The sequence below is a fragment of the Perca flavescens genome, chromosome 6, assembly GCF_004354835.1.
Source record: "Perca flavescens isolate YP-PL-M2 chromosome 6, PFLA_1.0, whole genome shotgun sequence".
Taxonomy (NCBI): Eukaryota; Metazoa; Chordata; class Actinopteri; order Perciformes; family Percidae; genus Perca; species Perca flavescens.
The window spans coordinates 12,343,175-12,360,154 of NC_041336.1; the positions used below are offsets into that span (position 1 = coordinate 12,343,175).

The 16,980-nt window shown below is 39.2% G+C and overlaps 1 protein-coding gene across 3 annotated transcripts in view; it reads right to left on the reverse strand.

Annotated features, from left to right (window-relative positions):
* The window catches only part of fli1rs (Fli-1 proto-oncogene, ETS transcription factor-related sequence), a 20,604-nt gene extending 8,573 nt beyond the window's left edge, over positions 1-12,031 (reverse strand). For 2 of the 3 annotated variants that reach the window (XM_028580400.1, XM_028580398.1), the window contains exons 1-3: positions 11,859-12,031; positions 5,312-5,502; positions 1,383-1,549 (exon numbers count right to left, since the gene is read on the reverse strand). In XM_028580400.1, coding sequence (XP_028436201.1) covers positions 1,383-1,549; positions 5,312-5,502; positions 11,859-11,876 — 376 coding nt within the window. In that variant the 5' untranslated portion in view covers positions 11,877-12,031. Of the gene's footprint in view, positions 1-1,382; positions 1,550-5,311; positions 5,503-11,326; positions 11,696-11,858 lie in introns of those variants that run through there. The other variant, XM_028580399.1, reaches the window with a different exon arrangement.
* Positions 12,032-16,980: the final 4,949 nt, after the last annotated feature.

Sequence of the window (16,980 nt, forward strand, 5' to 3'; positions counted from 1 at the left end):
AACTGTGCATGAGAGAGAACGTAAAACGTGTCATCAGGTTCGTTTTTAGATGGTTGGACCAGTGATTCGTAGCAAGGAAACGGATGGACGGTCTGTTGTAAACCTTGACTATGACTACTCCGATAGTAGTGACACATCACTGTCTTCCCTTTAAAGTTGTTTGTCAGTAAATTTCCCTGCGCAAAGAAAAAGGGAAATCCACTGCTCACCGTTCAGCTGTAGCAAAAGTCAGCTTTGACCAAAACTTGGCTCTACCTGTTGCTCTGCTGAAACACGCGGCATATTTTAGATTAAGGCTCTGTAACTTTGACTTGAACTCTGGTGCTATGGTGTTACTTACTGGTGTGGGTGTTATTGGATAAATATTGCCTTGACTGTCTATAAAGCAGTGACACATCCTTCCGGTTTTGTTGCCACTTTCATATTCAACTGAAGAAAATCCTGTGTTGTGTTTTTTTATACTTTCCATATTGACGAACAAATCGCATGAAAATGCCTTAGTCCGTCTCTCAGTACTTTCTGACTTCCTGTGGATCATAGCCCAAAGCTCATTTGTTCCTACTGTAGATGTACATTTTCAAAAATGGGACACAAATATACAGTTTCATGTTTTTAAAAAGGCTTCACAACTTTCTAAAACAGCTGGGCACTGTAGTTTTTAATGGCTAGTCAAACTGGAGTAAATAGTGCATTTTGGGGACTATTTTCAGCTGCAGATTAATACACGAGCGTTTAGAGCTAGTTCTAGTATTGATGTGTTTGTAATGCTTTTGGACAACAGTGGAGCTCTATGGCACAAAGGAATAAGATATATCAATCTTTGGCTACAGACAGCACTTCTTATGTATGTTAAGTAGGATGCATACGCACATTTTGGTCTTTTCATGGGATTCGTTGAGAAGGAAAATGTATTGTTTTATCCTTTTTAAGAAGTTAATTTTTTGATGTCCATATGGGATTATGAAAATCCTTTCATTGTCTGAAAAAACTCTTTGTAGCTACAGAAAGCAGCAGGATGATTAAAAATGAAAATGTCCTCACCACCTCATTACACCTCTATTCCTGCTTGCGCTCTCTTGTTAACGTCACAGTCCTGAGTGCCAAATTTACACTTTAGGCTTCACACTTTTTTAAATAGCATTCCTTTGAAACCCTGATATCATGTTAGACCAGAAACCTGCTGTGGTTTAGCTGTGGCACACTGGAGCGTAGTGGCTGCTGGTGGGTAGTAGTTGTTTCGGGGGAAAACGCACGCTATGCTCATCTCTGATTCAGTTATAGATATTGCACAAGCCCAGTGTGAGCCACCTCTTGGGAAACTGTCTTGTGATGGCGTTGGTCTTGTATGAGGATGGAGCGTGAGGTTCAGTGACTCAGCTCACCTGCCGGCACAATGACCCTCTTCTCCTCTGTGGCACTGCTGGGCGGGGTGACAGTCGGTGGGCTGACGCGAGGCTCCAGGTACGATGCCTGGTAGGGCATCGGGGGCCCGTCGTTGCTCATGTGTCTGGAGCGCTTTGTGACGCTGCAGTCCACAGGGGACTCACGGCTAGAACAGGCAAAGGAGAAAGCAGGAGCAAAGTGTGATTTTATCATTAAATATCTTATTGATGTATATATTCTTCAGTGCCTGTACACTTCCATTTATCCAACTCTAAGTACTGCTATGATTTAAAAAATTGAGGCGTTTACTGTGTGATAGGTTTGGTATGTGTGCATGCAGATGTTTGAATGTATCTCATCTATTCTAAGGAGTTTCTAGAGACCAGTCAGTTTAAGATGATATGGTCTCACAGCAAAATCTAGCTTAGAATGTGTGAATCTATTATGAGTTTGGGCACAACTGTCACACAGAGGAATTGGAGCCTGGAATGTGGGAATCTATTAGGAGCATCGGCCATAAAAGGTGTAGTTTAAGAGTAAAGTGTTCTAACTGAAATAGATGTCTCATGCTGTGTAAGCACAAAAAGAGTTTAAAAGGGATTCATTCTGATGTTCATGTTGGTCATCCTTGAGTAGACAAGTTTGTATGCTCATGGTTGTCTCAGTGTCATGAAAGTTTGTTCACTGTTTGAATAAAGCTGAATTTGATTTATAATCGTCGGACTGGTCGTCATCTTTGAGGTCTCCCAACATCATTTCTGAGTCATCACCCGATATCACTGTGGCTGCTGTTCTGGCAATAGATTTCACAGTTTCTACTGGGTGCAAGTTTATTTCCTCTTGCAGTGTTTGCTAATATCTTGTACCTGATGGGAGATAAAATGAGTCCAAGACTGTTTTACACCAACACAATTCTAGTGAAAAGGTCTATAAAGAATAGACTGGTGCTAACCTGGAGCCCACCGCACCAGCTAAATAGAAGTTCAAACTTAGCCTAGTTAAAAGAACATGTTTACTAAGTGTATCACTAAATTTAAAATGGGTTGCATCACTCACACTAGATTTCACCTAGAGATTATCCATCCATCCATCCATCTTCGTCCGCTTATCCGGTGTCGGGTCGCGGGGGGTTGTTGTAAATATTTACACAGAGTAACTGCCAGAGGGCTATTTCACAAAACCAAGATAAGGGATTAAGCCGGGATTTCCCAGTTATCCTGGATGAATTTAGCCTTGACTCTGTTTCACAGAAGCAGAGGCAACTAAGTTACCATGGAGATTTATTCTGTACAGCTACCCTGGTCCAGACCAAGCTAACAGCCAGGATTTATTAATCCTGGAGCCTTTTCTGTTCACTCAGCAGTGGTTTTACCTTATTGTTATCAGCCTGCATTAAAATACAACCACTGCATATTTAACTTAACTACTGTTATTCTTTAAAGTTGTGACCATTATTTTTTATAATTATTCATGTGACATTGTTGCTGTTATATTGCTGAATGAAGACTGCTGTTCATATTGTTGTTAGAAGTTTGATGAATATATTACGGCAGTTGTTGAGATCATTAGAAAAGGCTCATCAAATTTCAAATGTGTTTTAAATGAAGTCTGTTACTAAGGGCAATACATAAAATGCTGTACATGTGTGTTTCTATAGTGGACCAATGCACCTTTGAATTATTTTAGTTGATTCATTTTTTAAATATTATTCTTTAACAATAAAGGATCATATTTGTTCCTCTTCCATGTGCATTGTATTTGGCATTCTTAGCACACAATTTGTGTTGTCCAATAAACTGGGACTATAATTTGGGAGGATTGTACGATTTTAAGAACATGTCCTAATTGTACAATCCTCCCAAAATGTAGACTTAGTTCACTGGACCAGTAGTTATCTAGTAACTATCTAGTGTTGTAGGCTACAGTCATGTAACAACAGGGAGAGAACACCTCCATGGTTTTTGACCTTATATTTTGCTGGGGGAAATAACTGATGAATATCACTCTGTTACAGTCACGTTTACAGAGTGCGTGGGGTTTATCACATAATTATCTTTATAGTTTCTAGATTTTAGAGTCTTTCTTTTAGTGTCTTTCTTTTCTATGTACATATATACGAGGAAGCAAAGCATATAATATGTAAAGAAGGAAACTTGGCCTCTGTAAAAAAACAAAAGTGAGAAAAAGCGTGGCAGAAAATAGCGGACTGACTGGATGATAGGCTATATCTAAAAATATATACATTTACGAACTACTGCTCTTAACTGAAAGCATTCAATGAGTCACTTGTCACTTGCAAAAACGAAGAGTTGTACACTTTGCATTAAAAGCGAGCAGTGGAAGTTGATATGACTCAGGTAATTTATATTTTAGTCCATGAGAGAGAGGGAGAAAATGTTTACGCATCATATTCTAGCGTTGTAGAAAATTGATCTTCATGGTAAATGTTCTGAGTAACATTATCTTCTGCTTACTTTTAAGCCAAAGAGTACAACTGTTAATTTGTGCAAATGATTATTAGCCTAATCCTTGAATGGTAGGATTATGACGATTTCAGTTCAGAGCAGTGGTCTGTTAATGTGTATATTTCGGCTACTTACGCATTCAGTCGGTTTGCGTCGCCACACTTTCTCTTGCCGTTTCATTACAGCGGCCGTATTTTTTTTGTTTTTTTTTGTTTTTCATGTTATCATACTTCCATAAGAAGCTGCTGCTCACTCTGTGTAAAGTATGTACAATGCGTATTCAGTAAATCTGTGATCGACCACGCGGTCTGTTAAAGAAAGCCGTGAACGCACATCTATCCAAATTATTTCATCCTGGCTCGACCTAGTCGCTCCTCCTGAGCCTGGCTTGGCCTTCGTGAAACGCACCAAGCCAGGCTGCACACACTAGACTAGGTCAAGCCTCGCTTTATCAGTTATCCTGGATTCATGTATTCTGCTTTTGTGAAACAGCCCCCAAGTGGAACTGGTTGATCCCACCACTAAGTTTTTATACCTCAGTAAAACACTGAAAAAATCTTCCATGTAGCAGCGGTGGAAGAAGTATTCAGATCCTTGACTTAAGTAAAAGTTCTACCAAGTACAGAACTATTATCGGCCAAAAGTAATTAAAGAAAAAAGTGCTCATTCTGCAGAAACGTGGCCCCTGTTACTGTTACATATGAGATGATTAGATTGCATGTAGCATTTTACTGCTGAGGTGGAGATGGTTTTATTTACTTTAAATATAATTTGGTAGTTTGGTGCAGTGGTTCCCAATCTAGGGGCCGGGCCCCTCCTATGGGTCATCATAAATCTGAAGGGTTGTGAGATAATTAATAAGGGAGAAGACAAAAAGTTATGACACACTTCTTTGTTTTTTTGTGAAACATTGGACCATTTGAACGTTTTAACAACTCATAGAAATCTTAACATGACAAGGGACAGTGTTTTTTTGTTAGAAATGTTAGAAACCACTGGTCTTTAAGCAATCTGTGGTATTTTATAAGATCATGTTTTTGAGGTAAAATTTACTCCGAAAACGTACTAGTAACTTTAGCTCTCACACAAATGTAGTTCCAGTAAAAGCACAGTATTTCTCGTTTGAAATGTAGTGGCGTAGAAGTATAAAGTAGCAGAAGATGGAAATACTTAAAGTGCAATTAGCTCAAAATAAGTAAATGTACTCGGTTACTTTCCATCACTAGGGATATATAATGTGTTCAGTTAAAGTTATAACAGCAAAATTACCATAACTGGAATTCAAACATTTCCACCTATGATGGTTGGTCATGAAAACAACACGGTTGCATTTGGTCAGAGAACAATAAAACAAACATTTTTAGTGTTTGGAAAAGCCCCGAATGTTGACACGGACCGTAAATCTACAGTCAGATAATGCGGGAACCCGTGCTCCCCTGTGGCCTGGGCCTGTTCTGACTCACCTGGTTCCGTTGACGTGTTCGCCTCTTTTCCCAGGGTTTTGTGACCCCACCCACTCCGGCTCGGTGGGCTCGGGACTCTGCTTGGAGATCTGGCTGAACCCGCCGGGCGACGTCATCTCGGCCTTCATGTGCACTGCGGTGTAGGGCGGCTCGAATATGGGCTGATCCTCACTCACCACGGACAGCGCTTCCTGTCCAACAGAGCCACAGCGGTCAGTGTCTAGCATTAATGTGCCGGGTCACAACCTGTGGAAACTCTTTTTCCACATACAGACTCTGCTTATTCCACCTAAGATGCTTCAGTGAACAGAAGTAAACCCTCATTAGCTATAAGAGCTGTAGGAGTGATAACAGCACAACAGACTTTAAAGATTGAAAGATTTAACTTTTATCTAAAGTTTTAACTTTTTTTTTTTACAGTGGCTATAAAGAAATCTCATTTTTAGTGGGGACACATCATCCAAAATTTCTGTTGGACTACATTTTCCCCCTTTTCAGTTGTGAAGCAACAAAATCAGTAACCAGTTAGCAGAGGATGTACCAAAAGAAATGACAGCAAATCATATGTGCTTAAAATAGAGAAAAACCACTTGTAAATCGTTACAGAATGATTCACCAACAAAAGATAAAGGGCTTGTTAAAAAGACTGCCTTTAATACTTTGAGTAAGAAAATATATATGCAGTATTATATGCAGAATGCTGATGTATACCTTTCAATTCATAAATTAGTTCTATTTGCTTTTCTTTTTTTTCTATTAGTTACTGGATGCTCTGACTTCTTTTTAGCAGTGCTCTTGAATTGAACCAGTGACTTGCTCAGAGCTCATTTTTTGAGTTGGGACCATTTAGTGTTCACTTTTCTTAGTTTTCCCTAGCTTTGTCAAGATTCAAACAGGCATTCTTCTAATCACATGCTTTCTTTTCTAGTCTCCAAACATACCGCTGCCACAAATAAATGTTTTAAGATTCAGTGGAATTGCCCTGTGGTTGATTTAAAACTTTAAAGGTATATGTTGAATTTGGACAACCAGAGATGTGAAGTTATCAAAGCACTAACAAGACGTAAAGTGTTCAGGTAGTCAGGTGACTGTCTAATCTTGAAGATCAGTAACCTTAACCACGGTTTTATTTTGTCGTTAGGATTGGGGTTGCAGGGGGGAGGGGTGTCAGCTCAAGGTGGAGTGTAATCAAGATTTTAAGTCAGCCTTCCTGTGTTCAGCACCTACAGCGAGGCCCCAAAACCAACCCAAGATGGCACTTTCATCCCACGCACTATGGGAGGGCAAATACCGGACCTGTTGATCTGTCTGCTGCTCCCATTAAGAGAGTGTGCCTGTGTGATGCGACCACGGCAATCTAAGTGGGTGCAAGTGCGTGTTTGTTTAGAGGAGTTGAGCATTGTCTTTGGGCCTTGTACGTCAGTGCCGTGATTTTTCAGTGGCCTACAGGAAACCTGGCCGCCATGTGCAGAGGAACCTTTTGGCACAGGCCAAGGGAGAGGAAATGGTGGAGGAGGGGGGCACAGTGTAAAAATGTGTGTCATTTTAAAGCTGGAAAACAACCCTAAACGCTTGTGGTCAGGGGAGGAGAGGGGGTCGGGTTCATTGGACAGCAAGAAGACTATAGCCTTGATTGAAGTGCCGCCTTCACATTGTGTTTTTCTTTTTTTTTTTTTTTTTGCCTGTGTTTTTTTTTAGCTCAATTGTTGCCTGAGCATTGTAAACCACATCTTAATGCATGCCACACAGTTTGCCATTTCCTCAAGACTGCAAACAAACTGATAGAGAAGTCAACAGTGTGAGGGATTTCAGCAACCTGCTGCCACTGCTGCATAAAGCATTTGCTGCTGTGTAAGGGATAAGCCCTTTTAAAAAAAAAAAAAAAAAAAAAAAAAGTTTCATAACAAATATAATCTAATATTAGTTGCTCAAAATCTAAAGACACAGATGTTAAAAAACATAAAATGTTGTATCAAAAGATTTAGCATTGTGCTTTTAAAAAAAAAGATATTGTCGGTTATTCTATGCATTTTTCTTCTTTGTTAAAACTTGGCACCTACATTACCCAGAATGCAACTTGATTGCCACCAGTTCATTCCGAGATCCGGGTATGTTATGCTAGAAGCAGTTAAAGTAGCCTCCAGCAGAGATGAGGAGCGCTGGCAACGTCACTTCTTTGTAACTCCACTCCCTCAGATTTTATTTCAATTTCAAACTTGTAGTCTTCAGCCCCAACCGACGCTGACTCCAGTGACATCACTTGAGGCAATTTATCAGATTTCGCGCAGCTCCCTCTGGAGCCATAAAACACCTAAAACACCTTTTGTAACATATGCAGTACTCCCCAAGACCTGTAAACAGACTTTTGGGTGTAAAACTGTTGTGGTTCCCCTTAAATGTTAAATACTGTAAATAAAAACGTAAAATGGAACTAGATGTCACATTTTTAGACTATAAATATCTAATTTTGCTTGCTAACTAAAAGCTAGAATTTTTGTTACAAAAGTCTGTCACAGGACTTCATGTTGTCCTGCTCAGCTTTCTGTTGACCGCACTCCCTGTTTTCTTCTTCTTCAGCTGATTGCGTCGTTTTACTTGTGTCGTGTCCTCTTTCCTTTCTTTTCCTCTCACACACTGAATGCCTTGAGAGGCCCTGTTCTCTGTGCAGAAGTGAAACAGTTGGCTTGTGAAAAAGGCTACCAACAGCAGATTCTCATAAGAAGACAAGATTGGGAATAGTTTTATGTCGTGGTTAAAGTGCTCAACACTCAAACTGATGATATTATCGTGACTTGCAGCCGCTCATCACATTCGGTTTTGTACATTCAGTGACAAGCTAATGCTTTCACAACCACAAACTCACTCTCCCGCTCTTTCTTTATCTTCCCTTTGCTCTCTCTCTTTCTCTCTCTCTCTCTCTCTTTCTCTCTCTCTCTCTCTCTCTCTCTCTCTCTCTCTCTCTCTCTCTCTCTCTCTCTCTCTCTCTCTCTGTACACTGATACAAATATACCAAAATGTGGCCTGACCGCTAATGCCACAACTGACTTCCTGTTCAATGTGTTTCAGCCTGTTGCTCAGTGACACAAAACAACTTAAAAACATGACCTTCTTGACGCTTCGCTTGTGCCTCGATGCCCTTAAATTTACTCTGGTCGTTTTCAGTTTGATAGTAAACACTTTTCACTTGCTGTGAGAACCCAAACATGAAGTCCTGCATGGCAACTTCAGACATGGCTTTAAGTCAGCAGCTTTGCAGGTTGCATCATGCAGTCTTGCCAGTCAAACCTAGAGTGTTATGTTTACGACGTGGACGTTCATACTTCTTATATCTTTAGGAAATAACTTTTTAAATAAGATAACACGCTAACTTTAACTCCAGGAAAAGACAACATCTAAGTACAACAGCCCCATGTTTGACTCAGAACTGCTAAACGGCATATGGAGATAATCCAAAATGTACTTTTTTCCAAATAGGTTTTCTACTGTATTTTGTTTTTGTAAAGTATCAAAAGGGATATTGCAATACAGCCTGTACAAGATAATATAAGTTGGCAGTCATGTTATGTTTTAAAGGATCTTAATTTTGAATGCCAGGGACTTTGAATTGAATAGAATAATAACATTTGCTCAGAAAAAAATGGAGTGACTTGTTTTTGCTGTTAGATAGGATTTTACAGTTAATGTGTATGTGGAGCAGCAGCTCGAGTGACCTATTTCTGCCTATTTTGGGAACCACATAGGGCTGACACTAACTGATTATTTTCAGTTTTAACTAATCTGCTGATTATTTTCTTGATTAATCTGGTCAGTAAAACAACAGAAAATGGTTACAAAAAAAAAAAAATCTAATATGGCCCAAGCTGAGGTCATAAAATTTTTTGTTTTGTCTAACCACAACAGTCAAAAAAAACAGACCAGATAATTTTTTCTATAGGATGGAAAATAAATTAATTATCTTATTTGAGAAGCTGGAACCATACAATTCTGGGGTTTTTTTTCTTGGAAAAATGACAATCAACTAATCATTTCAACTCTACTGGTAATTTAAAACCAGTGATTCTCAAATGGGTTGCAGGATAAATCTGAAGGATAAAAAAATGGGATAAGGTTAAAAAAAAATAAAAGAGCCCATTCCCCCTAAATTTAGCTTGTTTCTTGTGAATTAGAACAAATGGAAAATTTGGTTCACCTGGTTCCAACATACAGCCCACCTGTGCATCTGACCTGTGACAAGGGAACTTGCTTTGTTTACAGGGGCCACAAGCCAGAAAGGTTGGGAACCACTGCCCTAATCTGCAACCAAGGATGTGGTTAACATCTTTCTTGCATGCACCAATTCATTTATATTTAAAGTCTGTTTTGTGAACACCAATGTATTTCTTACTTGTAGGTGTTAAAGAGGCTGATTTGGTGACTTATGTTGGTGTCATATCATCCCTCCTACAGTTGAAGTGCACCGCAACCTTATAAATTAAACTCATTTCATTCATGTTTAAACTTTGAACTTCTAGCAAATAAAATGAGCTCCTGCTTACATTTGTATCTTACCATAAATTGCTTCCAGATACTTGAAGAATATTTTAATAAACATGTCAAATGGGTGTCAGCTCCTATCAGGGCTATGGGAGGATATTAAAATGGATTGAAAAAAACACTAAACTCACACAAAACAAGGTGTAGCCTACAATAACAGGCCAGAGATCAAGTATTGCAAAGGCACAGCCCTCTGTATACTCTCCCATGTCTGAGGCAAGTGACAGAAAGCAGAAGTAAAAGTTAAGGCAAGCTGATTTTGCAAAGGCCCGCGCAGCTGCGCCTTCTGCTACACAAACAACGGTGCGGTTTTCACAGGTCGGAGCCGGCGGTCCGCGGACCTCTGCAGGCCGGGCCCGCTTCCCCTCACCTCCCAGAATGCGTGAGGGGACAATGGAGAGTTAAAACAATGCAACGCCTCAGTTTGTCCACTTTGTTTCTTTCTAGAGAGGCTTTGTTGCCTTTCGACATTTTTTTTATTTTTTTTTTCTAGTCCACGGAGCGGAAGTGTGTGCGGAAAGTCTGAGGTTTGAGACAGGAAGCCTGCCAAGCTCAGATAACGACACCTGACAAGTGCTCCCGTTTGCAGCCATAAATTATACTTAAAATAACCTCAAACCCAATCTGCTGCGACACAGAACCTAGCCTACTAGAGAACAACTATCTGAAGAATTGCGTTTAATCACCATAGAATCCCGTATGGGAGGACTGACACAGCCTAGGCTACTATAGGCCTACTATAGCCCATAGGCCTACGTATGTAGGCTATAGTGCGTTTTAACGGAATAAATTAGTGATTGAAGTTTTCGTTTCAGGATGTTCTCATTTTTCTGCACTGGCCCTTTAATTACTCACTCCTTTCTATGTAGGCCTACGCTTATGAGTATTATAATGTAACCGGTTGTCTTTAAACCCATCAGTATGGGCTAATAGCCATCATTTAAATATTATTTCGAAACGAAACAATAGACATTTAGTACAAGTTCCTCAATCCACCGAGGCCCCCTTTTTCAAATGGCCTTTTTTTCTAGTCTCACAATTGGCTGAAAATACCTTTTTATTTTGGTTGAAATGTCAAGTTTTTCGTTATAATAAATCGAATCGAGAAATTAAAAATGTCGGTATTAATATTTCGTCGAAGTTAGGTGAGATTCTTCAGCAGGTTGCAAGAATATTTTCATGCAGAAATCAAAAAATAAAATAAAAGCCAGCAGGCCAATGTTGCACATTAGTATTCGATGAGATTCGTTAAAACGTGAATTTGTATCTTTGTGGCCGACATTATCCGATACAGATGTTTGCCTTTCGTTGTTTTGAGTGTAAACTTGATTAAAAAGTATGGCTACTTTATGATTAGAAGTCCTGACATGAAGGCCTTCTATTTCTGCATTTCTTAAGAAATGAATTTGAAACAATGGCTTCTTTTTGGTCATCCGGAGAAGATAAACCGATGTAGCTGCGATAGTATGAAATGTGAAATACCAGTCATCTGATGGAAATAGATCCTCCTGATGTTTTAAAAAGGGGCTCTCGCTGTATCCAAGTCGATCCATGGCGCCTTCAGGGACACCTGCCTTGTGCGCAGCAATAAAACCATCCAGCATCCCTTCATTAACTTATTCTTCGTTAAAGTTTGTCAACCTAAATGTTCCGAAATTTCGCTTTTTGTGCGTTCTTTTTGTTATGTTGCGATTCCGTGGATAGTGCGAGGTGATGCTCCCATTAAACACAGCAATTAGAAGAAGAAAAAACGAAACGCGTTTGGAAATCCTCTTTCGCGCCTATAACCGGCCACCAATTAGTCTTTTTATCTGAGTGTAAAGATGTAGTGGTTAGTTGTGTTATTATAGAGCCGACATACAACCACGAACGGGAAGGAAGAGGAAATTTTGTACAAGAAGGAAAGAGTGGGGAGCTCGCATCACCGCCTTGACTCTCTCACTCAGCAGTCTCTGGTGTGGGTGGCCGCCTGTCATTTTCACCAGCAGCGTTAAAAACTCAATTCAACACGTACCTTTATCGTACAGTCCATTGCAGCAGCTTCGCAGTCTTTGTCATTTAGTCGTTATTGTAAATGTTGCAGCTTATTCCTTCTAACCTCACTTCAATACATGCAGGCGTGCATTGGCTCTATGGCGCAAACCATTGCAGTTACAATTTTTTGCTCAGAGACCATAACCGGATGACAAGTTTTCTCTCTTCTCTCTCTCTCTCTCTCTCTCTCTCTCTCTCTCTCTCTCTCTCTCTCTCTCGCTCTCTCGCTCTAAATTGGGAAGTGAAGTCACTCTTTAACACTGAAACCACCACTCACTGCACAGAAGGAAAAACAAAAAAGCTCTTAATAAACTCACAATCTTTCATTTAAAACAACAGATTCAATAACCACAGTGAAAATGAAAGGGGTCACTGAATGCCTCTAAAGTGTCAGAACAAGAATAGCTTTGGTGAGAGAAAAAAAAGACAGAAATCCCTATACAAGATTTTGGAGACATGACATGCCATGTATAGGCTATACATGTGCCTACATTAGACACCAGCATATATGTAGCCTATAATAAGGTCACAATTCTGTGGTTCTTTAGGATCTAAATCCTTTTACTGGAACAGCTTCGATAACAATAGGCCTACTGGGAGTACAGTTTTTCAAAACCTGTATAAAAACTTGAGTATGAAATATTATACTAAAAACACTTAATTTGTCTAACTCAGACTGCTGAAGCCTCATATTAATATCAGATACCCTTTTGAATACATTTGTGCACAAAACGAGATTGGGAGATTTTTGCCCCCCATCACTCTCATTGTAAACGCATTATGCATGTATCTGTTTTAGGGGCCAGTAGGAACAGAGGAACGATGACAGCAAGTTCAACCTGTTTTAATGCTCATGTGGGCACCTGACTGTTTCCTTCAACTTGAATGTTATATTTACCACTGTCAAAGATCATTTTTTTCAGCTTTGAGACAAGCTGCCTTAAAATGAACGTAAATAGATCCATTCAGTTCTTCTCCTTTCACTCCATGGGATCCTTTTAATAACAAGTGCATCAGCATTCAAAGCCACTTTTACAATTAATTAGATTTTCAGCCACACTTCCTGTTTCATTCAGTGCTCAAGTCAGTGGTGGAAAGAATAGTCCAGTACCAGTATGGCACTTAAATACAGTAGTTACATTTTCAATGCTTGAGCTAATGATTAAAGTATCTATCAACTTTAAGTTAATTCTGCTAAATATAAATAATTCAAGCCTTGGGAACAACCTTTGTGGGTGACGTAAACGCCTTTACAACTTCAAATGACCAAAGTTAAAGTCAAATTAAATGGCCTAAATCAGGGGTGTCAAACTCAGTTTCGCTAAGGGCCACACTGGAAAAAGAGAATCGCACCAAGGGCCAGACATGTAGTTTGACATGCTTTTATTTCATCGAAAAAGTAAAATATCTTTGACTCAATTACTGCATGTATCATATAGTCTTCTCACTTACAGTTTGGTCCACATAAAGTCCTGAAAAAGTGAGCAAAAAAGCTCCAAAGCCATTCTAGAATTTAGCAAATCGAGCAAAACAATGATTACATTTTCTAAGTAGGCTACCACCCAGCTAACTCTCAACAACCTCTTTCACAGCCTGAATATGCAAACTCTCTGCTTCTGTGGGAATTTCTGAGTCTCAAAGTCAGCAAATTTGCCAAATTCTGCTTTGAGTGTTGCATAATTGCAAGTTGAAAAACCGTTTCCCATGTTTTTGGTTTGGCGCACAACTATTGATTGTGAACCTAAATTGATATGCGGGCCGGATCAGAGTGTGCGAGGGGCCGGATTTGGCCCGCAGGCCTTGAGTTTGACACATGTGGCCTAAATAGTCCTCACTTATCAAGACTTTCATCTGTTAACTTCAAACCTGTGGACACGGGCAGTGGTCAAATGTAACTAAGTACTAACTCAAGTATACTGTCCTTGAGGTACACACTTGAGGTTGTACTTGAGTATTTTCTTTTCATGCAGCTTTGTACTCCAATACATTTCAGAGGAAAATGTGTTTACTTCATTAGGATACATTTAGCCTTATCTGACCGCTTAGTTAACATTTAGCATACAAAACATATGAGGAACTAATAAAATAGCACAGTTGAAAATTTGTTAACAGAAAATGAATTGGCAACTATTGGATAATTGTCATTGTAAGTTTACCACATCATGGTTCCAGCTTCACAAATGTGAAAATGTTCTAGGCCTACTTAAAAATTATTCAATGTTTATATTTTTTAATAGTTTTGAGGTTTGGACTTTTGGTTAATTGTGAAGGCATTTCTCACTATTTTTCTGAATTTTTATAAACAAATCAATCAACCCATAAGGAAAGTCATAGTCATGAATTGCAGTGATGAGAGGCATTTAGGCCTGCAAAATAAAGCTCCACCTCAACCAACTACAACAGTAAAAATTCTGCTTTAACAATAATCTAATGATAGGCTATACTACTATAATAGTATAACAATCACAGGGGACCTTTTTTTTGCACTGAGTGCTTTGATTACTTCAAGTGACTTTTCCTGATTAACCGTTTACTTACATTTTTAATGCAAGACTTTTGCTTGGAAGTATATTTTAGTGTGATATTAGTAGGCTACTTTTACTTATTAAAGTAAGGATCTGAATGCTTCCTCCACCACAACCTATAGAGGTGTCTGCCGAATTGCATATTTAGGTTACAGTAGGCTACTCTATGTTCAATCTAATCTGGAGACTTAAGGTTTTTTGTTTTTAGAAAACTTGTTTTCATGAAGCGTTTAGGCTATACTCTATTAAAACTTATTTAAATTTCCGGCAGATTTAGGGCTTTTGTTTTGCTCCGTGACGGTTTACTTTTAGCTGTGACCCACAGTGTAATCACCCCAGGTGGACGCTGATAGTTGTCTGCAGACGGTTGTTAATCACCTCGTGTTGTGTAACTTTATCCCCGTTGTGTCCTTGGCTTGAGGTCTTGAGGTGGGGCTCCCAATCACGACTCCCGTCTCCCACCGACGCGCACGATTTCACCCAGCTCCACTTTTCCAGATGTGTGTGTGTGTGTGTGTGTGTGTGTGTGTGTGTGTGTGTGTGTGTGTGTGTGTGTGTGTGTGTGTGTGTGCGTATGTGTGCGTGCGTGCGTGCGTGCGTGTGTGTGTGTGTGTGTGTGTCAGTTGTTTGTTTATACAAGGCCCTGGGCTCGGCCTTATCTGCTGCAGCCACTCACGCCGTGATTTCAGACTTTCTTCAGCGAGCAGGCTACTTGTGTGTTTTTTTTCTTCAGTTTTTTTTTTTTTTCACGGGCCATTGTTTTGTCGAATGGTTTTCTGAAGATACAGAGATTTCTTTTTCTTCCTCCCACCTCATTAGAAAACCGCCTGCACTTCATCCCCACCCAAACGGCTCAGTTATTTAGTCCAGACAATCAGAGTGACCGCAGCTTTGAAATCTGTTGAGGCCATTCAAAGATAGAATAAAAATAACACTGCTGTTGTTTTGGCTGCCAATTATTCCGCCATCTTATAAATACAGGCTTAAATGAGGTTGAAATATGCTGTTAACGTCCTATTATGCGCCCCCCTACCCAATAATAGCTAAACAATAAGCGTATGGAGATAGTAATAACGCATTGGCTAACTTCCATGTGTAACAGCCTGCTGTGGCAGTGTGTGTGCCTACACTGAACTATCTAGTGGAAATTGTTTTTATCTTGTATTACAGAAATGTAATGAGATGTGGTGTTTTTAGGGTTGCAATTAAAGATTATTTACATGATTAGTTAATCCGCTGATTATTTTGTCTTTAAATCAGTTAATCGTTTGATCTATAAAAGTCAGGAAATAGTTAGACAAGTTGTTTTTTACAAATGTCTTGTTTTGTCCGACTAACTGTCCAGTCTTTGCCTAAAGAAACGACTTTAACATTTAATTAATTATCAAAAGTGTTGCCTGTTTATCAACTGATCGGTTTATCGACTATAGTTTCAGGTCTAGTTGTTTTATTATTTCTTAGGTGCCTTTTTAACATTGGCGTGGGACAACAAATACAAAATAGCCTTATTTACAGTTTTTTTTAAAATTATTATTATCAGTGAGCATTGTCCCTGACAAATTAACTAAACTGATCAGAACTATTATAAAGTAACTTTTTATTTGGGGGCCTGTATGCAGTGGGACTCAGTGACATTATTGTGCTGATTGGGATAATATTAATCTACAGTAGCCTATCCTCATTGTTCTAAAAGAGATTATTAGAATAGGTCAGCTTTAAGAGTGAATTGATTTCACTTTTTTAATTTCCAATTGTATTAATACCCTAAATAATATACAGTTTATGACACTATGCCGCTTTATTAGCTATGCAAGATATCTGTTACACTCCTAGGGTGGAAAGTAACTAAGTAGCCTAGGCCTATATTTACCCAAGTGCTGTAGGCTACTTAAAGTACAATTAGACCTACTTGTACTTGAGTATTTCCATTTTAAGATGCTTTACTGCATTGCATTTCACAGGGAAGTATTGCACTTAGTCCACTACATTTATCTGACAGATTAAAAGTTTACATACAAAACATGAAGTTTTAAAATGTTATATTCTACCAAGTAGTAAGTGGTTGTTTAAAGTAGCTCCAGACAGGCTACATGTGACGCTAACGTGATAGTGATAATAATCTGATAATATTATACAGCAGCATTATTATAACAGGGGACATTCTGAGAAACAAGTCAAAAGAAGACTTCTTTTTCTCAGAATTCAGACTTTTTTTTTCTCAGAATTCTATTCAGATTTTTTTTCCCTCAGAATTCTGACTTTATTCTCAGAATTTAAATACATTTTTTTTTACATGTGGCCCTAATCCATTGCCTACTTTTAGTTTTAACTCCAAGTTCTACATTCTTCTTCCACCACTAATCGATTCAAGCTCGTCGTGATGCGTCGTACCCTGGTCGTACCCGACAATTACGGTGTCACTGTGTTTTATGAATGAATGTCTAGTTGCTTGTTGCTAGGGGAAGAAAGGGAGGGTGCGCCTGACGTCACTTTCTGTTAAACAAACCTGCTGGTCACGACGCCGAGCTGGCACGCGCCCCTCCCACCTCCTCTTATAAAGGGACCGGTCCGAGCGGA